General features: G+C 34.7%; 1 protein-coding gene across 5 annotated transcripts in view; it reads right to left on the bottom strand.

Moving 5' to 3' along the window:
- The window catches only part of NCKAP1 (NCK associated protein 1), a 108810-nt gene that overhangs the window by 23591 nt on the left and 73017 nt on the right, over nucleotides 1-12202 (bottom strand). For all 5 annotated transcript variants that reach the window (XM_019461387.2, XM_019461436.2, XM_019461406.2 and 2 more), the window contains 6 exons: nucleotides 12073-12192; nucleotides 11290-11429; nucleotides 10333-10464; nucleotides 7604-7822; nucleotides 7276-7406; nucleotides 6900-6997 (listed from right to left, as the gene is read on the bottom strand). In XM_019461387.2, coding sequence (XP_019316932.1) covers nucleotides 6900-6997; nucleotides 7276-7406; nucleotides 7604-7822; nucleotides 10333-10464; nucleotides 11290-11429; nucleotides 12073-12192 — 840 coding nt within the window. The remainder of the gene's footprint in view (nucleotides 1-6899; nucleotides 6998-7275; nucleotides 7407-7603; nucleotides 7823-10332; nucleotides 10465-11289; nucleotides 11430-12072; nucleotides 12193-12202) is intronic.

Raw genomic sequence — 12202 nt, 5'->3', positions numbered from 1 at the left:
ATTCCACTAAAAAAGAAAACTACAGGCTAACATCCCTAATGAAAATGGACATAAAAATTCTCAATAAAATACTAGCAAACAGAATCCAACAATACATTAAAAGAATCATTCACCGTGATCACGTGGGATTTACTCCTGGGTTACAAGCGTGGTTCAATATTCATAAATGAATGTGATACACCACATTAATAAAAGAAAGGGTAAGAACTATATGATCCTTTCAATAGATGCAGAAAAAGCATTTGACAAAGTACCACATCCACCATTCATAACAAAAACCCTCAGTAAAGTAGGGATAGAGGGAATATATCTCAACACAATAAAGACCATATACAAAAACCCCACAGCTAATGTTATCCTCAATGGGGAAAAACTGAGAGCTTTTCCTCTGCAGTCAGGTGCAAGATAAGAATGTCTACTCCTACCACTGTTAATTAACATAGTACTGTAGGTCTGAGCCATAACAATCAGACAACAAAAAGGAATAAAAGGCATCCAAATGAGCAAGGAAGAAGCAACACCTTCACTATTTGCAGACAATATGATACTCTATATAGAAAACCCAAAAGACTGCACAGAAAAAATGCTAGAACCGATACACAAATTCAGTAAACTGACAGGATACAAAATCAAAGTACAGAAATCTGTTGCATTTCTATACACCAATAATGAAGCAACAGAAAGAGGAATTAATGAATCAATGGCATTTACAATTGCACCAAAAACAGTAAGATACCTAGGAATAAACCTAACCAAAGAGGTGAAAGAGCTGTACTCCAAAAACTATAAAACACTGATGAAAGAAACTGAAGACGACACAAAGAAACAGAAAGACATTCCATGCTCATGAACAAATAGTTAAAATGTCTATATTACCCAAAGCAATCTACACATTTAACACAATCCCTATCAAAATATACCAGCATTTCAGAGCTAGAACAAACAATCCTAAAATTTGTATGGAACCCCAAAAGACCCCAAATAGCCAAAGCAACCTTGAAAAAGAAAAGCAAAGCTAAGGCATCACAACTCCAGACTTCAAGTTATATCATAGAGCTGTGGCCAAAACAGTAGGTATTGGCACAAAAATAGACACAAAGATCAAAGAAAAAGAATAGAAAACCCATAAATTAACCCACAACTATATGGTCGATTAATCTTAAAAAAGTAGGAAAGAATATCCAATGGGAAAAAGACAGTCTCTTCAACAAATGGTGTTGGGAAAACTGGATAGCAACACACAAAAGAAACTGGACTAATTTCTTACACCATACCCTAAACTAAATTCAAAATAGATTACAGGGGCGCCTGGGTGGCTCAGTTGGTTGAGTGTCCGACTTCGGCCCAGGTCACGATCTCACAGTTCGTGGGTTCAAGCCCCACATCAGGCTCTGTGCTGATGGCTCAGAGCCTGGAGCCCAGAGCCTGCTTCGGATTCTGTGTCTCCCTCACTCTCTGCCCCTCCCCCACTCTCTCTCTCTCTCTCTCTCTCTCTCTCTCCTTCAAAAATAAACGTTAAAAAAAAATGCATTAAAGACATAAATATGAGACATGAAACCATTAAAATCCTACAGAAGAACACAGACAATAACCTCTTTGTCATCGGCTGTAGCAATTGTTTTCTAGATATGCCTCCTGAGGCAAGGGAAACAAAAGCAAACATAAATTACTGGGACTACATCAAAAGAAAAAGCTTCTGCGCCACAAAAGAAACAATCAACAAAATTAAACGGCAACCTACTGAGTGAGAGAAGATATCTGCAAATGACACATCCTATAAAGAGTTAGTATCTAAAATATATAGAACTTACAAAACTCAACACCCAAAAAACAAATAATCCAATTAAAAATGTGAAGAACATTTTTCCAAAGAACACACACAGATGGGCAACAGACACATGAAAAGATGCTCATCATCACTTATCATCAGGGAAATGCAAACCAAAACTACAATCAGATATCACTGTATACCTGTCCGAATGGCTAAAATCAAAAACACAGGAAACAACAGGTGTTGGTGAGGATGTGAAGAAAAAGGAACCCTCTTGCACTGTTTGTGGGAAGGTAAACTAGTGCAGCCACTGTGTAAAACACTATGGAGGTTCCTCAAAAATAGAAGCTACCTAAAAATAGAAATACCTACAATCCAGCAATCACACTACTAAGCATTTACCCAAAGAATACAAAAATACTAATTTAAAGGGATACATGCACCCCAAAGCTTACAGCAGCATTTTCTACAATAGTGAAATTATGGAAACAGCCCAAACATCCATCGACTGATGAATGGATACACACACACACACACACACACACACACGGAATATTAGTCAACCATAAAAAAGAATGAAATCTTGCCATATGCAACAATATGGATGGAACTAGAGAGTATTATGTTAAGTGAAATATGTCAGTGAGAGAAAGACAAATACCATATGATTTCACTTATATGTAGAATTTAAGACACAAAACAAATGGGGACGGGGAAAAAAAGAGAGAGACAAAGAAAGAAACAGACTCTTAACTACAGAGAACAAACTGATGGTTATCAGAGGGGAGGTGGGTGGGAGGATAGGGTTAAATGGGTAATGGGCATTAATGAGTGCACTTGTGATGAGCACAGGGTGTTGTATGTTAAGTGTTGAATCACTAAATTGTATACCTGAACTAGTATTACACTGTATGTTAACTGGAATTTAAATAAAAACTTAAAATCACAAAAATAAAATGTTAAAATCAAAAGTTTTAGAAATACAATGGTTAGTATCCTAAACTATCTTTGTTTTGGACCGTATAGTATTTAATGAGAAACCCAAGCTAATTCACACTCATGCTTCTCAATTATTATCAACCTTAGTTCTTACACAAAAAGTTCCTTTTGTCTAGGTTTGTGACTTAAGCTGAATATTGTCAAATATTTAAATGAGAAGTCAGCCAAGAAACAACACTCTTGAGTCAGAAAATTCAATAGCATTAAAAAAAAATCAACACTATTTACACTCTCATCAAAACTTTAAATTTTAATAATATTCAAGAAAAGAAATAGTCACCCAGAATACAACAGAAATGTTAAAACATAAGCTCCTCTCATTTCTTTTTTAAGAATACAGGATGTACTTGACAATATTAATACGTAAGGACAGAGCTAAGAGAGTTAAGTTCATAAATAAAGTATTAGTAAAAGATTATGACAAAATCTGCACTCAAAAAAGATCTGGGGGCACCTGGGTGGCTGAGTCAGATAAGCCTCTGACTCTTGATCTTGGCTCAGGTCATGATATTATGGTTCGTGAGATCAATCCCCTCATAGGGGCTCTGTGCTGACAGTACACAGAGGCTCTCCCCCTATCTTTCTGCTCCTCCCCTGCTTGCACACATGTTCTCTCTCTCAAAATAAATAAACATTTTAAAAAAAGATATAGAAATAATAGTATCTAACAAGATAAATTTTTAAAAGACAAACAATAAAGCAACACTTAACTCTAAAGAAAAAAATACAAAATCAAGGATGTGGAGAGCCATGGTTCAAGGTCAACATATGAAAAAAAGAAAATTTATGATTGTAAGTTAACATGAAAATATTATGTTATAGGTACCAAATGTGTCAAAGCAATCTTAAATTGTACTAGTAAGTGTAGTGTCCACAATGGATAAGTGTACCTTTACTAATCAGATCTCTAGCTGAAGTTTATTCTCAGTTCAAGGCACTATTTTCTAAGAATGACACAAACAATTAAGATAGAATTTGTATAAAAGACAGAGAGATTAAACATGAATATATTTCACATGGCGAAGAGAAAGGCAATACACTACTAAAGTTTTTAAATATGTGAAGGGTGATCTTGTTAAACGCAATCTCTGCCTCTTGACATTAGAATGAAGACCAATCAGGGGTGCCTGAGTGGCTCAGTTGGTGGACTGTCCCACTCTTGATTTTGGCTCAGGTCATATCTTATGGTTCATGGGTTTGAGCCCCGTGTCAGGCTCTGTGCTGGCAGCATAGAGCCTGCTTGGGATTCATATTCATTCATTCATTCTCTCTCTCTCTCTCTCTCTCTCTCTCTCTCTCTCTCTCTCCCCCTCCCTCCCTCCCTCCCTCTCTGCCCCTCCCCTGCTCTTTTCCTCTCTCAAAAATAAATAAGCATAAAAAAAAAAAAAAGAATGAAGACACATCAAAAAATCACTACTCAGATATTTACTCAACATAACTAGAGATATGCAGTAACTGAAGAGACTGCCTCATTTTCAAAAACACCAGATCATCCTCCTAGAGAAATGTAGTGTACCTTCCTGCATTAGATAAGTGTGGGTTAGAGGACTGCTTAGATCTCTTTCATTTCTAAAAACAGCATAGCACAGGACTAGTATAAGGTCTAGGGCTAGACTGACTATGTAGGTTCAAAGTTCAAAGTTTAGTTTCACGATTTTCAAGCATGTGAGCCCAGAGAAGGTACTTGGTAGTTCTTGATCTTACTTTTTTAATTTGTAAAATAGGGGTAATACCACCAGTTTTATGTAAGGAGCTTAGAAAAGTCCTGGAACAAAGCAAAGGGTGAAAACAGCTACCTATTTTTATTTTTGCATCCAACAGATACTTAGCAAGTACCTTCTATGTGTGGACACTGATTTAGCAAAGTTTTAAGAGGGTTTATAACTAAGTTTTTATTCTTTTTTTTTTTTAACGTTTATTTATTTTTGAGACAGAGAGAGACAGAGCATGAACGGGGGAGGGGCAGAGAGAGAGGGAGACACAGAATCTGAAACAGGCTCCAGGCTCTGAGCCATCAGCCCAGAGCCCGATGCGGGGCTCAAACTCACTGACCGCGAGATCGTGACCTGAGCCGAAGTCGGACGCCCAACCGACTGAGCCACCCAGGCGCCCCCTAAGTTTTTATTCTTGTGACAGTGACATAAATACATGACATGAAAGGTCACAATATGATACACAAAAAGGTGAATAAAAAGAATAAAAAGTGATGCTTGCTGTTTTTAAAAGTGTGGTCAAGAAAGGATATTCTGAGAAGGCAACATTTGAAAAATACACAAATATTATGAGAAGACAATACTTCAGTGAAAAGTATTTTGAGGTAACAACAAGCAGGCCAACCAGGCTGGAAGAGTTAAGAAGGTAAGAAAAGCAAAAAGGCCAGTTCCTATAGGGGCCTTCCAGTACTGTTAAGGACATCAAATCCCCTTGAACTCTCATAAATACAGACGCAGAGACCTAAATAAGCCAATCTGTACCACTACATGACAATATTCTATCCACCACATTAAATAGCAAAGAAGCACCCAAAATACTTAATAATTCCAGAAGTACCTATTATTTAGTCTGAAATAAAAAATAGCTGGCAAAAGTGAAATTTTCTTGAATTCAAGGAAAAGAATATCTTGCCATAATTCTTCTATTATCTCATACTGAAAAGAATACAAGAAAGTGAACTGAAGATGAGAAATCTGTTACCTAAAAAATAACAGAATAGAAAGGAGATGATGTATTTACAGGGGAACGAATCTAATAAACAAGAACGATATTACTTGTGAAGAACTAAAACTGTCATTGCAAGGTTTAGCATTTAAAACTATATAAAGTATACAGTGTGTGTATTTAAAACCCACATATAAAAGTTGACTTTTATAAAAGAATTGCAGAACGTTCTTAGAGGATAATGAACATGAAAAATACCAAGTAATAATTACTCAGTGCTTATTGTGGATGAAGAACTATGCTCAGTAGCTAAGCATTTGATATGTATCATATAACTCTTTCAAAGTAAAAGCTTAGTGAGTTTAAACTTTGCTCAAAGTCAAAGCTCATAAGTGAGAGGACTGAAATTCAGGTCTTAAAAGCTTGAGTTCTTAACCACTGGGTAATACCACGTCTCCTTTTAGTCACAGACTTACATATTTTATTCATTCAGCAAAATATTTTTTACCTTGCAGGAATTGACTTATCCTATATAACTGCTAAGTTTTCAGTAAATTGGATTACCACATTTAGACCTCAGTGCTCTATGTAAATGCAAGCTACTTATCAATGCTACCTACCATATTCTTAAATTAAAAATGCAAGGCGCAAGTAATCACCAAAAAATTTCACAAAGGGCACAATTTAAAAAATGCCTCTTGTATTCTGTTAAGTTATAAAGTTTTGGTGGTTCAAATTCAAATTCTTTCAAAAACTAGATGGTTATATACAGACTCATTCAATATAAATCACCTTAGAGCTGGGATATTTCTAAAAGACTTTAAAAAAGTCATTTAAAAGGCTGTTGCTTCAGCCCTTTTACATCTTAACAAAATGTTAAGCATTCTAAAGAAATTTTTTATCTACCTTAAAGGGTGTAAGATAATTTAAAAGATTACTTAGTAATAAAAAAACAATGAGCCCAGGGGCACCTGGCTGGCTCAGCTGGCAGAGCATGCAAATCTTGATCTCAGAGTCTGTTGAACCAGTCCCACATGTGGCATAGAGATTACTTTAAAAAAAACCAACAACAACCCAGTGAGCCTAATAATGTTTGCAACATAAACTGTGGGAAATAATACATTCAAACTACAAATTTAAACAAATGACTTTGGCTGGAATTTTGAACAGTCCTTCAAAGAAAAGCATTATGGTACTATAGAATCAAGACTTGAGCAAACATCAAGAAATCTGACTTTCAATCTCTCTTAGCAAGTCATTTCACCTCTCTAGGCTTTCAGTTTTTTCATCCATAAAAGAGAGAGTATTAAATGACAATGCAATTGAAAGGCCATCGTAGCTCTATAATTTCATTTACATGAGAATTTTCATGTTGGGTTAAGGTAATTAACAAAATAGACTTGTTCATATTCTTGAAATGTTTTTTCAGGAATCAATGTTTCAAAGCTAAAACTGATAAAGACTGTATTACCTTAAGTTCAGCAACTTGTGATGAGATATGCCACATAAGGCTCTCACTTAGGAACTTCATACCGTATGGGCCTAGTAGTTCTGATAACGACCTCATTTCTGAAAGGAAATGTAATTAATTTTACACTCTGAAAGAGCAAATACTTTAAGAAAATGAATATTAACATTTTGGAATGTTCCATCATAGAAGCAAATTATTAATGCAAAAATCTCTAGTCTCTAGAATCAAAAGGAACACAAATGCAAAGGTAAGTCTAAGATATAATGTATGATTATGCACTGAATGAACGTAACTGAATGAAAATAGTTTTAACAATGAAAAGCCAAAAGAATCAAGGTTTCTTCACTCCATTAAACATGTCATAGGTTTTATTCACCTGATATGTCAGAATATTCCTCTGCATTGAATGTTAATTCATTTTCTGTAGGTAAGTTCACAAATGCTTTCATTGCAGGGAAATAAGCTATATGACCATTGCTGACTTGTCTTAACAAAGTTTCCAAATACCTAGGAAGAAAAAGTAAATTTATAACCAGGAGAAATTAATTCAAAGTTTATGGTATTATTCAAATTATGGTATACATTCCTGCATTAAGATGACTGATGACACAAATGAGCACTTACTGATAAAAAAAATAACTTTCCTAAGCATTTCACCACAAAGAAACTTTGTATCAATCTAAATTTCTAAATGTGCTCCTTACCAATTTGTGTATAGACTTGTAATGGTTGGTTCTCCATGACTGTCTAAATGTTGTGTTTGCTGAAGAAGAACATTATTAAACACTCTTGTAATATCAATTTGCACATAGTTTTCTATCGACTGTAGTACAGTCATGTATGCTCTTACACTTGTTAGAAGCTCTGATGGTTTTGCAATTTCCTGTGTGGCTTGATTATACATAGTCATTCCAACAATTGACCTGGGTAAGGGAGGGAATAAGAAATGAACTTTTCCATTTATGTACATAGGCCATTCAACCTACTGATCTCTAATATTAAGTATGCAATAAAATTAATTTTAACATACTAATTGTTACAAAGTAATGAAATTATTATCTTCCCAAGAAACCACCTTAAAAAAGAATGAACACCCAAAAGCTACAATAAGGTAGAATTAGGATTTTAAAAATTCTAAGGACATCAATAATAACAATGAATTAAGGATAAAGAGGGTCTTAAAAAATTCCTTTAATAGGACTCACTGTCTCTAGCAAGCACACTGGACTATTTAATCCATAGCTCAAACTCATCTGGCACAGTTATGTGCTAGTATTTTTTTAGGCTTTATATCAATCACCCTCATGTTTAAAACCCTGCAATGTAACAAAAATAAATAAAAACATTAAAAAAATTTTTAAAAATAAAAAAAATAAAACCCTGCAATGTAGTTACTACCACCACCACTTCACAGATAAAAAGAAACTAAGGCTCAGAACTGAAGTCAACTGAATACAGTCACTTTGTTTGGAAGTAGTGTGCCTAGGCTTTGAACCCACAACTGCCTTAGTGCTGCCCCTCAACAAAATGCATGACAGTTAAAACAAGGCAACAAACAAAACTTTATTGTTCTTTAATCGTTCACAGCACGTGAAACACAGTTCTGTTAGGTTTATATCCCAATAAACTATAAAAGCCTAAAAAGAAACACAGATTTTGAAAATACTTTCCCTTCTGATCTTTTCCTACATTAGCCACCCCTATTTTACCATCTTTAAAACTCCTTGAGCATTGGATTTATAAAGATCTTAGACTTGTATTTGTAAGGATAAATCCTTAAAGACAATGACAAACCCCATCAATAGAAAACAATCCCAGAAAACAAGGATTCAAGGCAATAATTGCTATCCTTGTATATAACCCCTAAAGTCCTAAGATTGTGCTCAAGTGATCAGTAAAACCCAACCAACACAGCTATTTGTTTTGGCAAAAAAATCTTTCCCCGTAAACAAGTTTACAGCTTTGCCTTGATCCTGATCACTAAGTGGATGTTTTGTTACAAGAACATGTTTCTCTGTGGAGAACATACTTACAGAAGGAAAACAAGGGAGCTGAAAAGTGAGCTCTATCTTCCACCCACAACTCTAACACCCCGCTGACTAGAGAATAATAAATACCAGAAGCTGTAATGTCCCTTTCGTCTAAATACTATTCTGGGTTTCACTGTGAGGCTGCCTACCTTACTAATTTAGGATAGCAAAAGACAGTCTTTGTTTAACACCTGACTAGGCAAGTGATGACTTAACACACAATTTAGTGCCCACTTATACATTCTCCTATTTTGTTCTCTAATTGTTAAAGTCTTCTCACAAACTATAGCTCTCAGCTTTATACTGTTTTATTACTACTCACAGAACTTAACACACTGTGAAGCACATGGCGCAGATACTACTTGTTAATGACTACAAACCTTTGAAAAAAATCTTTGGCTAAATTTTGGTTTATAAAGTGTTTTAAGGCCTTCAGGAAAAACTACTCAAATTAATCAATATTTTCTTTAACAAGTATGTAACTTTAGAAACATATATAAGACTTATAAAACTCTAATTAAGATTGAGTGCCTCAAGAGTCTAGAATTCTACTGGCCTAACAGCATACATTTGAATTCAGAAAAAACAAGAGTTGGGGCGCCTGGGTAGCTCAGTCAGTTAAGTGTCCGACTTCGGCTCAGGTCATGATCTTGCAGTTTATAAGTTCAAGCCCCGCATGGGGCTCTGTAGTAAAAGCTCAGAGCCTAGAGCCTGCTTCGGATTCTGTGTGTCCCTCTCTCTCTGCCCCTCCCCCACTCATGTTCTGTCTATTTCTCTGTCTCAAAAATAAACAAATGTTAAAAGAAATTTTTTAAAAAGATTAAAAAAAAAAAGAAAAAACAAGTGTTTATCTACTCCTGATATTTTCAAACATTTGACTAGACCAACTATAAGATATGTAGTTAGCATCACAACTCAGTACATACATACATATACATAGCAAAGAGTTTCATGAAGCAACATTTATATTTACTACATACAGTGCACTGGTTCTTTATTGTTCGTTTGTTTATTCTTCCTTGTTTCTTTTCCTTCCCCTCCCTCTTCTTTCTTTAAATGTTGACTACAACAACCTTCTACACTGATTTCATGACACTACTTGGTTGCTACCTACCAGCTGAAATACACAGATTTGCTCCAGTCTTCTCATTTTGTTTATACAAAAGCTAAGGCTCACAGAGATTAACTGCTTTGTCCAATGTTACAACTAGTTAATAACAAGTATGAGACAAGAATCTGCATAACATAATTCCCAGTTCACTATTCTTTATACTTCCCCATTCGTTATTCTTGATACTACATCAGTTCTAATACTTTTCCTCATAAAAGGAAACACCATATACATATGAAGACTATAACAAACCCATCAGCTGAACCAACAAAAAGTTCATATTCTCTCTTACTTAGTAAAGCGGATTTCCAGATGAGACGTCAAATATTCTCGTGGGGTAAAGGTATGTTCCCAAACTACCATGTTTGGTACATAATTTATAGAGAAACACAACTCAGAAAGTGCAGTGTGCAATTTATCAAGGCTGAAAAAATATTAATAGTAAATAAAATGTTAAACATTTCATCACAGCAATACAAAATTAATTTTATAAATATATCAGACCTTATTTGAGAATTACAATTGCAGAATTCAATATTTTTCTTCCCTAAACTGACAAGTTCAAAATCTTTAAAAATATTACAAACATATGAGAGCAATTTTCTAAAGATAGCATCATTCATCTGTTTCTACATTCAGATAATAATGACTTTACTGATTTTATAGACAAGAAAGTTTATTACATGCTCATAAAGACAATCATTTCCAAATCTTGCTATATCTTTGGTATTGGAGGAAGAAAATAGTCTACAAAATGGCAAATAGCTTGTTCAACATAAAAAAGCAAAGTAGTAGGAAATCTACTTTAAACAAATATTGATTCATTATTGCCCACCAATGCCTACCCTCTAAACAAACACATGGCCCTTAATAATATCTAGTCTGATATATCCACTTTAAAAATGATATATGTTCTAATATGACAACATGCCAAAATAAAGTCTCAGATTATTAGATTTTAAATAAATGTAAAATTACTAGACAGATTTCTGACAGATTCTTGGCCTTTAGTACTCACTATATAAAGACAAATATTACCTATTACATGAATTTTCTTTAAAAATCTAAAATCTGTATTTTGGAAATTAGCACTACCTACTCAAGTTCACAAAGGTAAAATAACAACAACTAATGGCTGAAAAATGAAGAATTTACAATTACTAGCATTCTTTCAGTACTAATGCCATAAAAAAAATGAAAAAATTCTCCTACTCATAACAAAAAGATATAATAAAAATGGATGGCTTACTTGGTCACTACCAGTCTGTTTTTCCTCATACTCTCAACTCCTGGTTTTTCCCTTTCAGGTTCCCCTTTCTTACCAGTCTGTTTTTTTGACTTTTTATTCACTGCTTGACTAATGGTTTTGGCACAATGCTTGGGTAGCAACTAAATTTAAAAAGAAATGAAAATTTACGTGACAATTATTTTGAAAACATATTAACTATTTAAGCAAACCTTAGCTGAATCCATACTATGTAGCACTAAGAACAGAGGTGTAAGTGAGATGTAGATTACCTAGCTAGCTAAAGGAGCTCGCACAACTTGGTAGAAAACAGAAATAGATGAATCTTGTGTGAAGAAAACTTCACAGAGGTTCTATAAAGGCTACAGTTTAAAGGATAAGTAAAAACAAAGTAGGCAAGTAAAGAATGAGAATGTATTACTAGAAGGAAAAAGGTCTATGAAGAATAAACTGTGCGAAGACATGATGTGTTCAGAATTTAATGAGAACTACTAGCTGGTAAAGCATCAAGTGCAGGGTGAAGTAGACAGTCTGAGCTAGCAGGAAGGGACTTGAATACAAAGCTAAAAGGTGGATTTTAAAACAGTAAGTAATCCTAAAGATGGGCTAATTTTTAAAAACCTAAAAATGGAGTTTTACAAGAAGAGGTAATGAGATTTACTAAGAGTTTAACACACACACACACACACACACACACACACACACACACACACACACACCTAACAGCTTATTTTCTTGCCTTCATACACAAACATCCTGTCCTTGCAGAAACACGTGAATTTTTACCTGGTCACTGAGAGTACACTGTTCTGTGCAAATATCAGTGATGAGATTTCGAGCTTGTTTGGCCATTTCATCCAAGAACATATTACATAAGGAAAGACTGCGATCTCCAATATGATGTCGCTGTCAAAGC

This window comes from Panthera pardus, unplaced genomic scaffold, assembly GCF_024362965.1.
Source record: "Panthera pardus isolate Hobbes unplaced genomic scaffold, ASM2436296v1 HiC_scaffold_10, whole genome shotgun sequence".
Classification (NCBI taxonomy): Eukaryota; Metazoa; Chordata; class Mammalia; order Carnivora; family Felidae; genus Panthera; species Panthera pardus.
This window is presented reverse-complemented; position numbering and strand designations above follow the sequence as displayed.